General features: G+C 53.5%; 1 protein-coding gene across 7 annotated transcripts; it reads right to left on the minus strand.

The window, feature by feature from the left end:
* Window positions 1-2,699: 2,699 nt before the first annotated feature.
* On the minus strand, window positions 2,700-6,052 carry DNAJC28 (DnaJ heat shock protein family (Hsp40) member C28). 7 transcript variants are annotated; one of them, XM_058843219.1, is made up of 4 exons: window positions 5,806-6,052; window positions 5,043-5,155; window positions 4,716-4,888; window positions 2,700-4,043 (listed from the first exon to the last, which is right to left on the minus strand). In XM_058843219.1, the coding sequence occupies exon 4, from the start codon at window positions 3,991-3,993 to the stop codon at window positions 2,896-2,898; it is 1,098 nt and encodes a 365-aa protein (XP_058699202.1). In that variant the 5' UTR covers window positions 3,994-4,043; window positions 4,716-4,888; window positions 5,043-5,155; window positions 5,806-6,052; the 3' UTR covers window positions 2,700-2,895. The 7 variants fall into 7 exon arrangements, with proteins under 7 accessions (XP_058699202.1, XP_058699197.1, XP_058699235.1 ...); XM_058843214.1 differs by having other exon boundaries at window positions 4,982-5,155; XM_058843252.1 differs by lacking the exon at window positions 5,043-5,155 and having other exon boundaries at window positions 4,758-4,888.
* Between the last annotated feature and the right edge of the window lie 5,481 nt (window positions 6,053-11,533).

Genomic DNA, 11,533 nt, shown 5'->3' on the forward strand with positions numbered 1-11,533 from the left:
CCGCCCCCTCACGGCCCCGCCATGGCCGCCCCCTCACGGCCCCCTCACGGCCCCGCCATGGCCGCCCCCTCACGGCCCCCTCATGGCCCCGCCATGGCTGCCCCCTCACGGCACCCTCACGGCCCCGCCATGGCTGCCCCCTCACGGCCCCACCATGGGGGCCTCCTCACGGCCCCCTCACGGCCCCCTCACGGCACCCTCATAGCCCCGCCATGGCCGCCCCCTCACGGCCCCCTCAGGCCCCAGAGCCGCCTCCCACACGGCCATAAATGACCTCCCGGCCTCTTCCGCTGCCCCACGGGAACAGCATCATATTGTCAAACGCGTCCGGTGTTGAAATAGATTAATTTCACCCCTACATGCTTTTTAAACCTCAGTGCGGTGTCTGGTTTAATGAATCTAAACGGAATTAATAAACACTGGTAAATTCTAATTCATAGGATCAGTCACGGAATGGTCTGGGTTGGAAGGGAACCTACTGGAGAAGCAATATGGGGGTAAGAAACACATCAATAAACTCATCATGAAACATAACCCATCTAAAACAGCAAAACAGGTGACAAAAGACGGTGAATAAAAGCTCTGGGCAAAGAACTGGATCAAAGCATTTTGAGGATTAGATGGCACATCTCACAGACATGGAATTAAAAGAATCAGATTGTCCTTCAGATGGTTCACTCAGAGGGAAACCTTCTCCCACTAAGAATAAAGATTTATCACTTACGTATTTCTTTTATAAGATGCCCTGCTCTTGCTTCTCCTTTCTTCCATCTCCTCAGAGCCTTCTCTGTATCTCCACGTTCATTCTGAAACACAGAAATCCTCAGCAGGATTCCACATTCACAGTGCCTAGAGAAGGGAAGAATTTCTTCTCAACACTGAGTTTAAATCTCTCTTTCAAGCCATTCCCACTTGTCCCATTAGGCAAGAAACAGATTCCTCACCCTGAGAAAAACTGATACCTCAAATATTGTATCTTCATAATATATAAAATTATAGATGCATATAATCTTTTGTCTTCATATTAAGATGTCACTTCAAGCCTTTCAAGCCACAAGGTCATTACACCAACAGGAATAAACAAGTTGGTTTTGGATTTGGGATCAGCAAAGATTGCACCCTTTTTCACAGTCATAAAATAACATTTATCAAATTCAAATTAACATTCCAGTGACAACCAGAAAAATTCCTTCTGAAGCCATTCTCTCCTGGGTTTTCTGTGTGTAGTAGTTGATATTCCTTAGTATTGACTAAACACTGCTCTTAAGGTTTTGTGAGCTCAAAACAACAAGATTATAGACAAAACTGAACTCCTCTACATACCTGGGGAAAATAAAAGTGGTTTTTTTTTTCCCATTGTCACTGTAAATGTTGCAGAAGTGGATTTCTGTGCCTGGCAGCTTTTGATGACATCAGTGCAAGGCTGATTTAAAGTACCTCGGTTAGGTCGTAAGTGCCCCATTTAAAACCAAGAGGTTTTAAAAAAGAACATAAAAATCCCTCAGTCTGCTGCTTCACCCTTTATGGCACCTCTGATATGCAAAGTGCTGATGCTTCTTTGGGAGCCAAAGTGGGTCCCATTTCCTGCAACCTGGTTTCTCCTTACCCTTGTGCCATGAATTCGATTTGCTCCTGAAATCCCCCACTGGATTTGTCTGAACAGCAATTCTGATCCAATTCCTGCAGATCATGAGAATCAAAATTGTGGGGTTTTCGAGAGTATTATGTCAAAGGACCTTCAGAAAAGTATCATTCATTAACAGTTTTCATTGTAAACAAGAATAAACGATGGAAGTAAACATTCAAACACAGCTGCTGGGGCCAGGCTGGGAGAGCTGGGGGTGCTCAGCTGGAGAGGAGAAGCTCCAGGGAGAGCTCAGAGCCCCTTGCAGGGCCTGAAGGGGCTCCAGGAGAGCTGGAGAGGGACTGGGGCCAAGGGCTGCAGGAATTGCCAGGAGCCAGGGAATGGCTTCAGAGTAGGATTTGATGGGATCTTGGGCAGGAATTGTTCCCTGGCAGGGTGGGCAGGGGCTGGGATGGAATTGCCAGAGCAGCTGGGGCTGCCCCTGGATCCCTGGCAGTGCCCAAGGCCAGGCTGGACATTGGGAGCAGCTGGGACAGTGGGAGGTGTCCCTGCCATGGCAGGGGGTGCTCACCAATAAATAAATTCCCAAGACCTCTTTCTGTGTTAGAGATGCAAAAATGGACTTGTGCACAGGTACAGTCCAAGCCAACATCCAGAACCCTCCCTTCACAGCCACTGAATTTAACCTTAAAGAGGTGAATGTACTGTTAAAAAATATGCAGGGAGCCTGCCAAAAATTCATGAGCTGTAAGTATTGAAATAAGAGTACAAAGGTCAAACAGGGCACAGCAAGATGCTTGCCTCCACTCTGATGTGTTTTTCTTATGCCTCGTTTCCCCTTTGAAGTGATAAGAGACTGTAAAAGTGATTACAGTCTGTGCTGAAGTGAGGCATTAATTTGGATTTCAGCAGAAGGAAAATGACCTGCAAGAGAAGAACTGATCTGTTGCTGCTGTGGTTTAACCCCCCAGGGGTGGGGAGGTGTGAAAGGCACAAAAGCTGCTGTGCAAAACCTGCCCAGCAATAAAAACACCCTGGAATGGTTGGCATTGCCTCCAGCCCAAATCAAACACCCAGACTAATGATGACAAAAAAATAACTCTACCACAACCCAAACTGGCACATTTCATTTAATAATATTTAAAAATAATTGAGTTATTTGTAATGCAAATGCTCATCACACAACCAAATTTCCTTCAAGCAGGGTGACAGTGTGGATTTCACATTTTTACTGAACCTGAAATTTCTCTAGTGCTACATTTTATTAATAAAGTGCATTCAAAACCTTGATAAGAGGAATTAGCGTGAAATTATTTCGGTGTAAGTTTTAACCACTTCAAAAGAGAAGACTTCCACCCAAACCTTTTGCTCTCTTCCCCCTCGTTTTCCTTCGTGTCTGAATCAGAAACCTTTTCCACGACAGCCTCGTAAGTCTTTCGTGCTCGGAGGATTTCCTTGTCCATGCTGAAATGCACCATTTGCCTGCTGAGAATGGGCACCACCAGGTTGAAGTTGTCAACTCTCTTGTTTAATTTCCTGATGTCTTCCTCGAACTGCTCGCAAATCCGACCCCACTGCTTCTGCTCCGACAGCGTCATGGGCTCCCCGAGCTTCCTCCTGGAGGCCACGATGCTGCTCCTCAGCCGCTCGATGGTCTCCCGGATCTCCTTCTGCAGCAGGATCCACTCGGGCTGGTACCCGTTGTCGATCAGGATCCTGTTCAGGTTGTGGGTCATGGGGTCGATGTGGGGACTGTCCGAGAACTTCTGCAAAGGCTTCCCCTTGCCGCTGAGGTTGTCGAAGTCTCCTTTGGCCATGGATTCCTGGATGAGGTCCTCCACCAGCCGTTCCACCGCCTGAGTTATCTTCACCTTCTTGCTCTGCCGCACGTCCTTGGCTCTGCTGAGGTCGCTGCCGGCGTAGCGGCTCTCCAGCCTCTGCTGCCGGTACTCCAGCACCTGCTCGGTGGCGCGGTCCACGCGGAACTGCATGTACTGCTTCTCCCGCTGGCTCGGCGTGCCGATGCCCACGCCCTCGAAGCTCAGGTAGTGTCTGTGCTGCAGGGACTTGGATTTGAACTGGTCCTCCTCCTCCTCGCCGGGGTCTGATTTCTGTTTGGCTGCCAGGTCGCTGAGCACAACCCTGTAGGCCTCCTCCACCCTTATGAAGGCCTTGGAATCGGCCATGCCGGAGCTGCTGTCCGGGTGGTATTTTTTGGCAAGAGTGCGGTAGGAGTTTCTGACGTCATCCATGGAACATCCTTCCTCGAGCTCCAGAATTTTGTAGGAGTCCTCGACATTGTTTTTGGGTTTGTAACCCGACAACATCCTGCAGAGAAACGGCTTCAGCTTCCTTGGGATCATGGCTCCCCGTCCCATGAAACAATGTCCCATGTTGTTAGGCAGCATGACACAAAGCCACTGGGGATTTCTTCAGAGGCAGCTACATTATAAAGAACCTACAGACACATTTGTACAAAAAACATGTTAAATATCGTTTTTTCTAAAGAACTTCCAGGGCACAAGTCATATCTTTAGCCTGATATATTAAAGAAATCTCTACTAAAATTCAGCAGTATTTTTTTCTTTTTCAGACTAATATTGAAATCACAGAATCCCAGAATGGTTTGGGTTAGAAGGGACATGAAAGGCCATCCCATCCCAGCCCTGCCATGGCAGGGACACCTCCCACTGTCCCAGCTGCTCCCAATGTCCAGCCTGGCCTTGGGCACTGCCAGGGATCCAGGGGCAGCCCCAGCTGCTCTGGCAATTCCATCCCAGCCCCTGCCCACCCTGCCAGGGAACAATTCCTGCCCAAGATCCCATCCAGCCCTGCCCTCCTTAAGCTTAAAGTCATTAATTTACATTTCTAATTAATTACTATTGAAGTAGTAGTATTACAATGTAAATGAAAATTAATTCACTATTTACATTTTTCTGGTATGACAACAGGAACACAGGTTTGTTTTGCACTGCAGAATTCCCTGGAAGCATTTTTATCGCCTTTATTTTTCTATTTATTTTATTGCAAAATAAACTTTCACCAAACTCATGCCAGCGTAAACTGGAAATAAGCTTGATGCTGAGCAACAACTGCTGAAACAAATCCCTCCCTTTTCCTCTGTACCTACATTCAACAATTTCCTACTCCCTTGGATCAAAGCCTCTACGACCTGGTACGTTCTCAAAGGAGGTCACCACAGCACGATTTCGGTATTTCACAGCAACATCTGGATCAGCACTCAGGTTATAGATTCATTTAGTTCAGCCTTTGTATCCCAGCAGTGGCCAAACTGGCACAAACCTGGAACTCAGAACAGATCGATAGCAGTCAGTATTCCCTCTGTCAGCAATTCCAGTGATTCTGGGTTATCCGGGGACACAGCCAGGGCAATACCTCTGCAGGTAACAAAGTCAGTCCTTATGTAAAACCCAAGTGGAAGATTGTAACACTTAACTGGACACACCGGTTACACATCAGCCAACTCCTCTCTATTCATGGAAATCCTTAAGAAAATGCTGGATCAGTGGAGCTAAAGGCAAAGAGAGAGCAACATCTCCTTTGCTCGCTCTGTTTTCAAACAAAAAACTAGGTCAAATCAACTCCTCCAGGTTAATAAAAGAAAAACCAGCATTTATGTCTCCTGTACAAACCAAATTGCCCTTCTGCCCTAACCCAGAGAAGGAAAACGACAAGAACTTGGGACTGGATCAATCCTCAACGTTTTCAGCTGGCTTTGATCCATGTAAGGTAATAGGTCAGCAGCTTGTGATAATGGAGCTCGTTAACACGTTGTATTTATGATCCAGTGATATCATTCCATCTGGGTGGAGGACAAAGACAACACCTGATTTTTATACGGCCATAAAACCCCGTGTAACCACTTAACATACTTAAACAGAATGATCAATAAATACAATAAAAACACTTTCTAGATTTCTAAATTCAATTATTGCTCCGAAAGTGACCTTCTCATAACTCGTTAGCCCCGATTTCAATAAACTTCTTCTTAAAGAACCATATGTAGAACCCTCACCTCCCGAGGGGGCCGGCTGGGAAAGGGGGGGGGGGGGTTACTCCCTGGAAGAGTGAACTGAGAGATCCCCGCTGGGATTTGGGAAGGGGGGATGGATAAGGCCTCCCCCAGGAGCCAGCCCCGCTCCCGCCCTCCCTGCTCCGCAGGGCCCCGCACCTGCGAGCCCGGCCGGCCCCCGCCTCACCTGCTGCCGCCGCCCGGCCCGCGGGAACGGGCCGGTAACGGCGCCGCAGGAAGGGGAGGAGCGGCAGGAACCGGAGGGGCCGGGCCGCGGCTGTGACCCCGCGATCAAGGACGGAGGGAGGGAGAGAGGGGAAGGACGGAGCGGGGACGGAGGGGAAGAAAGGGGGCAAAACGAGAGGGTCGGGGGAAGTGAGAGAAACGGGGAAGTAGGGAAGAAGGGAGAGGGAAAAGGTGGGGAAGGAAGGGAGATCGGTGGGAGAGGGTCGCGCTTGTCCCCGCTCTCCGCCGGGGGGCGCCCGAGCGCCGCCGCAGCCGTGAGGGGCGGGAAGGAGCCGTGAGGGGAGATGGTGCCATGGTGAGGCTGTGAGGGGAGATGGTGCCATGGTGGGGCTGTGAGGGGAGATGGTGCCATGGTGGGGCTGTGAGGGGAGATGGTGCCATGGTGGAGCTGTGAGGGGAGATGGTGCCATGGTGAGGCTGTGAGGGGAGATGGTGCCATGGTGGGGCTGTGAGGGGAGATGGTGCCATGGTGGAGCTGTGAGGGGAGATGGTGCCATGGTGGAGCTGTGAGGGGAGATGGTGCCATGGTGGAGCCGTGAGGGGATGTGCCATGGTGGAGCTGTCACCACGGCTCAGGTGGGCTGGGAAGCTCTGGATCAGGGCAGCAGCAGAGAGTGGGAGAAAAGACAAACCTCTCATGGTTAATGCTGCGCTCTGCGCAGTTCCAGCAGTTCCTGGTCCAAAATGAAGACTCTTCATCCCACTGCAGCTAACAGGTCATGGTTTTCCTGCCTGGGTGTGAACCCATGGGCTGAAAACAGGCTGATCTGCACACGGAGCTGCCCCCCTTCTTCATTCAAACAGGAAAATATTTCATGAAATTAGAATCGCGCAAAGTTTCAAAGTTTACAAAATAAAGAAGATCAGAGGAAACAAATTTAAAAGTTTAAAACTACAAGAACAACACGTGACAAAACTGTGTAAGTAGTTTATAGCATAGTTTTATTAAGTCTTTTGTCAGTACAGATGTTGCTCCTAACTACCTCTTTATGACTTTTGAGCCACATGTATCTCTAATTATACCTTTCTAGTATCGTTATGCTTTTTAAGACCAATGTAGAAGAGAACAGTGCAATCAGTAGTGGTTTTCTATCCCAAGTAAACGAAGAAACTCGTTTATCCCAAGCAGAGTAAAGCCTGTGGGTTTCGTGTCCGATGTCACCCAACGGGGCCGTGTGGCGATGCTGGCGCAGCCGAGCGCAGCCCTTGGGGCCGCTGTCCGAATGCATTTGGAAGGGCACGGACACACTTGGAGCTCCGTGTGTCTTTGTGCTCCGTGCTTTTGTTGCCCGTGCGGGCGGAGCGGGGCCGGCGGGAGCCGCGCTCCCCTCAGAGCCCCTGAGGGCGGCAGCAATGGCGGCGCCGCTCCCTCAGCGGCCGGCCCCGGCCCCGGCGGGCGGGGAGCCCTCGGCAGCGCCCTGCTGGCAGCAGGGAGCGAGCCCCGGGCCCGGGCTCTGGCCCCGTGGCGCCGCACGGCCGAGGGGAGAGCTGCGAGAGTCGGGGCCGCGGCCATTGCCCCGAGCCGGGTGGCCCCGGCCTCGCGTGGTGCCCCTGGGCCGCTGAGCTCCCCGGGCCCGGCCAAGGCGCCGCGGCTGCGCTCGGTGCCCCTGCGTGTCACTGCTGAAGGAAGGCAGCGACGAGCCCCGCTGGCCGGGCACAGCCCTGAGGGCCAGCCCTGCTCCCCGGCCTCCCGCGGCACCTGCAGCCGCTGCCCACGGCTCCCCGGCACGTCGCTGCAAAGGCCAATTGCTCGTGGCCGGCCCAGCGCAGGCTGCAAAGGCCGGGCTCTGCAGTGCGGGGCTGGGGCTGGCACACGTGTGCCAGCGTGGCCAAAGCCTCTCAGGGCTCTGGGCACAGCAGGGGCCACAAGGCCACCAGGGGGTCCGGGGGCTGCTCCGGGCCGCTTCCTGCCCGCTGCGCTGGTCTTGGGCTGCCGGGGGTGGCCCTTGGTGACACGGGCGCGTGGGGTCAGGGCCCTCTGTGACGCGGGACACGGTGGTGGCCAGAGAGCCTTGTGACATCAGGGAGCCCCAGCCTGGCTGAGGGGATCCAAGGGGCGCAGAGCCCTGGGGTGCCCAGTCCCAGGAGAGCCGCTGCCTGAGGAGGAAGCAGCTCCCTGCATCCGTCTGCACGTGAAGACGGTGGACATTACATAGAATTACATTGAGGATGGAGAATAAGAAGGTGAACCCCAGCTCCCAGCCAGCCCAAGGCCACTTGCTGAGCCTGCGGAGGAGGCTGAGAGAGAGGGATGAGGCAGGAAGGAGAGGCCAGCGGACAGAGAAGGCCAGGATCTTTTCTGTCCCAAGGGAGCCGTCTCCGTCCCACGGGTCCTCATCCTCCTCACCGGTGCCCCTCAAGCTGCCACCGCTGGAGCTGAGGCAGCCAAAGGTGGGACCCAAAAACCTGAACAAACCATCGGTCTCACCCATGGAGCTCAGGCAGCCACAGGCAGCACCTCAGGGCAGCCAGAGCCAGGCCCTGTCCCTCTGTGGGGACAGGCTGCCACCACTGCCACCACTGTCACCGCTGCCACCACTGCCACAGCTGCCACAGCTGCCACGGCTGCCAACACTGCCACCACTGCCACCACTGCCACCACTGTCACCGCTGCCACCACTGCCACAGCTGCCACAGCTGCCACAACAGCCACGGCTACCACCTCTGCCACAGCTGCCACCACTGCCACCACTGCCAACACTGCCACAGCAGCCACAGCTGCCACGGCTGCCACCTCTGCCACGGCTGCCACCACTGCCACAGCTGCCACGGCTGCCACCACTGCCCTGCCTGGTGAGTCCCAAGGACACTCGCAGCCAGGGCACAGAGCTGGGGAGCGCAGGAGAGAAGGGGCCCCAGCCCTGCAGCCCCTGTCCTGGGCAGCCACACTCCCCCGTGCCCAGGGTGCTCTTGCCCCCGCTCAGGGTGGCCCAGGAGGACACAGCCCCTGTGTCCCCGAGCTGGCAGCTGCAGCCTGTGTCACCCATCCCCTTGGGAGCTCGAACTGTGGAGCACAGCATCGTGGGCACAGCTCCAGAACAGGATAGCAACAAGCTGTCCCGAGGGGAAAGTGACAGTGACCAGGTGCTGTTCCCAGTGACAGAGAACATTGAACTCTCTCCAGGGGACAGCACAAGTGACCTGGAGCTGTCCCCAGTGGAGGATGACAGTGAGCTCTTTCCAGTGGACAGCACAAGTGATGAGGAGCTGTCCCCAGTAGAAGCGATCACTGAGCTCTCTCCGGGGAACAGCAACAGTGAGCCAGGGGTGTCCTCAGTGGAAGAGGCCATTGAGGGCATTGCAGGGGACAGCACAAGTGACCAGGAACTGTCCTCAGTGGAAGAAGCCATCGTGGTGGTTTCAGGGGACAGCCCAACAGATGAGGAGCTGTCCTCAGTGGAAGAAGCCATCGAGGGCATTGCAGAGGACAATACAAGTGACGAGAAGCTGTCCCCAGTGGAAGAGGCCTCTGAGGTCATTTCAAGGGACAGTCTGATTGATGAGGAGCTGTCCTCAGTGGAAGAGGCCATTGAGGGCATTGCAGGGGACAGCACAAGTGACCTGGAACTGTCCCCAGCAGAAGAGGCCATCGTGGTCGTTTCAGGGTACAGCCCGACTGATGAGGAGCTGTCCTCAGTAGAAGAGGCCATCGAGGTCGCTCCTGAGGACAGCACAAATGACGTGGAGCTGTACCCAATGGTAAATGACAAGGAGCACTCCCGAGGGGACAGCAAGAGTGACAAGGAGCTGTCCCCAGGTGAAAAGGAGGGTGAAAAAGAGCTGTCCCAATGGCCAGAACATGAAGCTGGAGAGCTCTCCCAATGGGAAGAACAAGAGGAGGAAGAGCTCTGCCATTGGGAAGATGTGGATGAAGCACTCTCCCATAGGGAAGAACATGAGGATGGAGAGCTGACAAGGATGGCCCTGCTTGGTGGTATGGACAGAGATTCAAGCTCGTCACCTGAACTGCCAGAAATGGAAGAGATATCAAGACATCAGAAGGTGCTGGAATGGCTGGAAGCCAATTTCCCCAATGATTATGGTGCTGAGGAGGAGGAAGAGAACGAAGGTGACAGATACCAAGGACTGTCCAAACTGAAATGGTGCAAGGAGGAGACCCCATGGCAAGACCTGTTGGACTCCCTGTCATCTATTGCTTTCAACGTCGGTGACAATGTGCTTTCAAAGTGGAAGCACTGCAAAGTCCAAGAGATGGAAGATGACATCGAGAACAACAGCTGGAATAACTCCATGGGCCTGGGGGATGATGAGGACCCCCTGGAGGGACCCAGCTCCAGGCATGTGGGTGCAGGGCTGGCAGCAGAGACAGCCCGTGCCCTGCCCGAGCTGGCAGCTTCTAAGGAGATGCCCTGTGACTCTCTTGGTCCAAAGGTGACAGAAGTGACAGAGGCACAGAGCCAGGTCTCCGAGAAACGTCCCTCCCGCTTCAGGCGGGCGCTGCGGGCGCTGCGGGGGCTGTTCCGGTGCCGCTCTGTGGCGCGGGGGCCGTTCCGGTGTCCCCGCCTGGTGTCGGGGCTGTTCCGGTGTCCCTGCCTGGGCGCACAGCCGGAGGAGTAGCGCCCACGGCAGCGCCAGGCTGGGCCTGGAGACAGAGGCAGAGCAGCACTTGGGTGGGATAAACGTCCCGGTTGTGGTTCCTGGAGATCAGCGCAACCTGACCCAGCAAGTGCAGGACTCAGGCCAAGAAGTGGCCATGGACCGTTGTGAGGATCAAGAGCACCAAAGAGCCCCAAAGCTGCTGACCCTTTTCCAGAAGGGTCTGAAAGGACAGACTGTGCAAGAGACCCAATTTGCATGGAGGTGAGAAACCCGTTTCAGGGTGGGGAACCCATTTCAGGGTGGGGAACCCAGTCCATAAAAGGGTACCTCCACCTGACCCTGGACATCCCAACAGCTGGATCAACGTGGGAACCAGGAGTGTCATCCCCTCTCCTTGGAACCGCGCTGGAGCCAGGAGTGATGTCCTATCAGCTGGAACCGCGCTGGAGCCAGGAGTGATGTCCTATCAGCTGGAACCGCGCTGGAGCCAGGAGTGATGTCCTATCAACTGGAACCGCGCTGGAGCCAGGAGTGATGTCCTATCAGCTGGAACCGCGCTGGAGCCAGGAGTGATGTCCTATCAGCTGGAACCATGCTGGAACCAGGAGTGATGTCCTATCAGCTGGAACCGCGCTGGGGCCAGGACTGATGTCCTATCAGCCTGAACCGCGCTGGAGCCAGGACTGATGATCTCTTTTCTTCTCTTTCCTGGTCTTTCAGTGGCCAGGACTGAAAGTCTTGCCCCTTTTAACTCATCTTTTCCTTTCTCTCTGCCCTTTCACCCTTTCCCTTTATCCCAAACTCATTGCCCTGTGTTTTTATTATAGGTAGTGTAGCAGTTGTGTAGTAGTAAGTCATTAACTTACTACTACTTTAAGTTTGTACTACTTTAACTTACTACTACTATTAACTTACTAGTCATTTGTTAACATAATTAACAAAACATTAATATATGAATAAAAATATTTGTAAGTATTTAACAGAAGTTTTTGATTATTTTGCGGATGCTCCGGCTTTTGTGGTTGCTTTTGTCCCTGAGCATTTACGGTTCTTGGGTGCTTCCTTCCCTTTATGGGTGGGTGATCACAACATGTTAATAACAAATGCTG

This window comes from Poecile atricapillus, chromosome 1, assembly GCF_030490865.1.
Source record: "Poecile atricapillus isolate bPoeAtr1 chromosome 1, bPoeAtr1.hap1, whole genome shotgun sequence".
Lineage (NCBI taxonomy): Eukaryota > Metazoa > Chordata > Aves > Passeriformes > Paridae > Poecile > Poecile atricapillus.

What these genes read in the sequence shown, in the direction of transcription:
- DNAJC28 (XM_058843252.1), bottom strand. Translation starts at nt 3,993, where the DNA reads ATGCTGCCTAACAACATGGGACATTGTTTCATGGGACGGGGAGCCATG.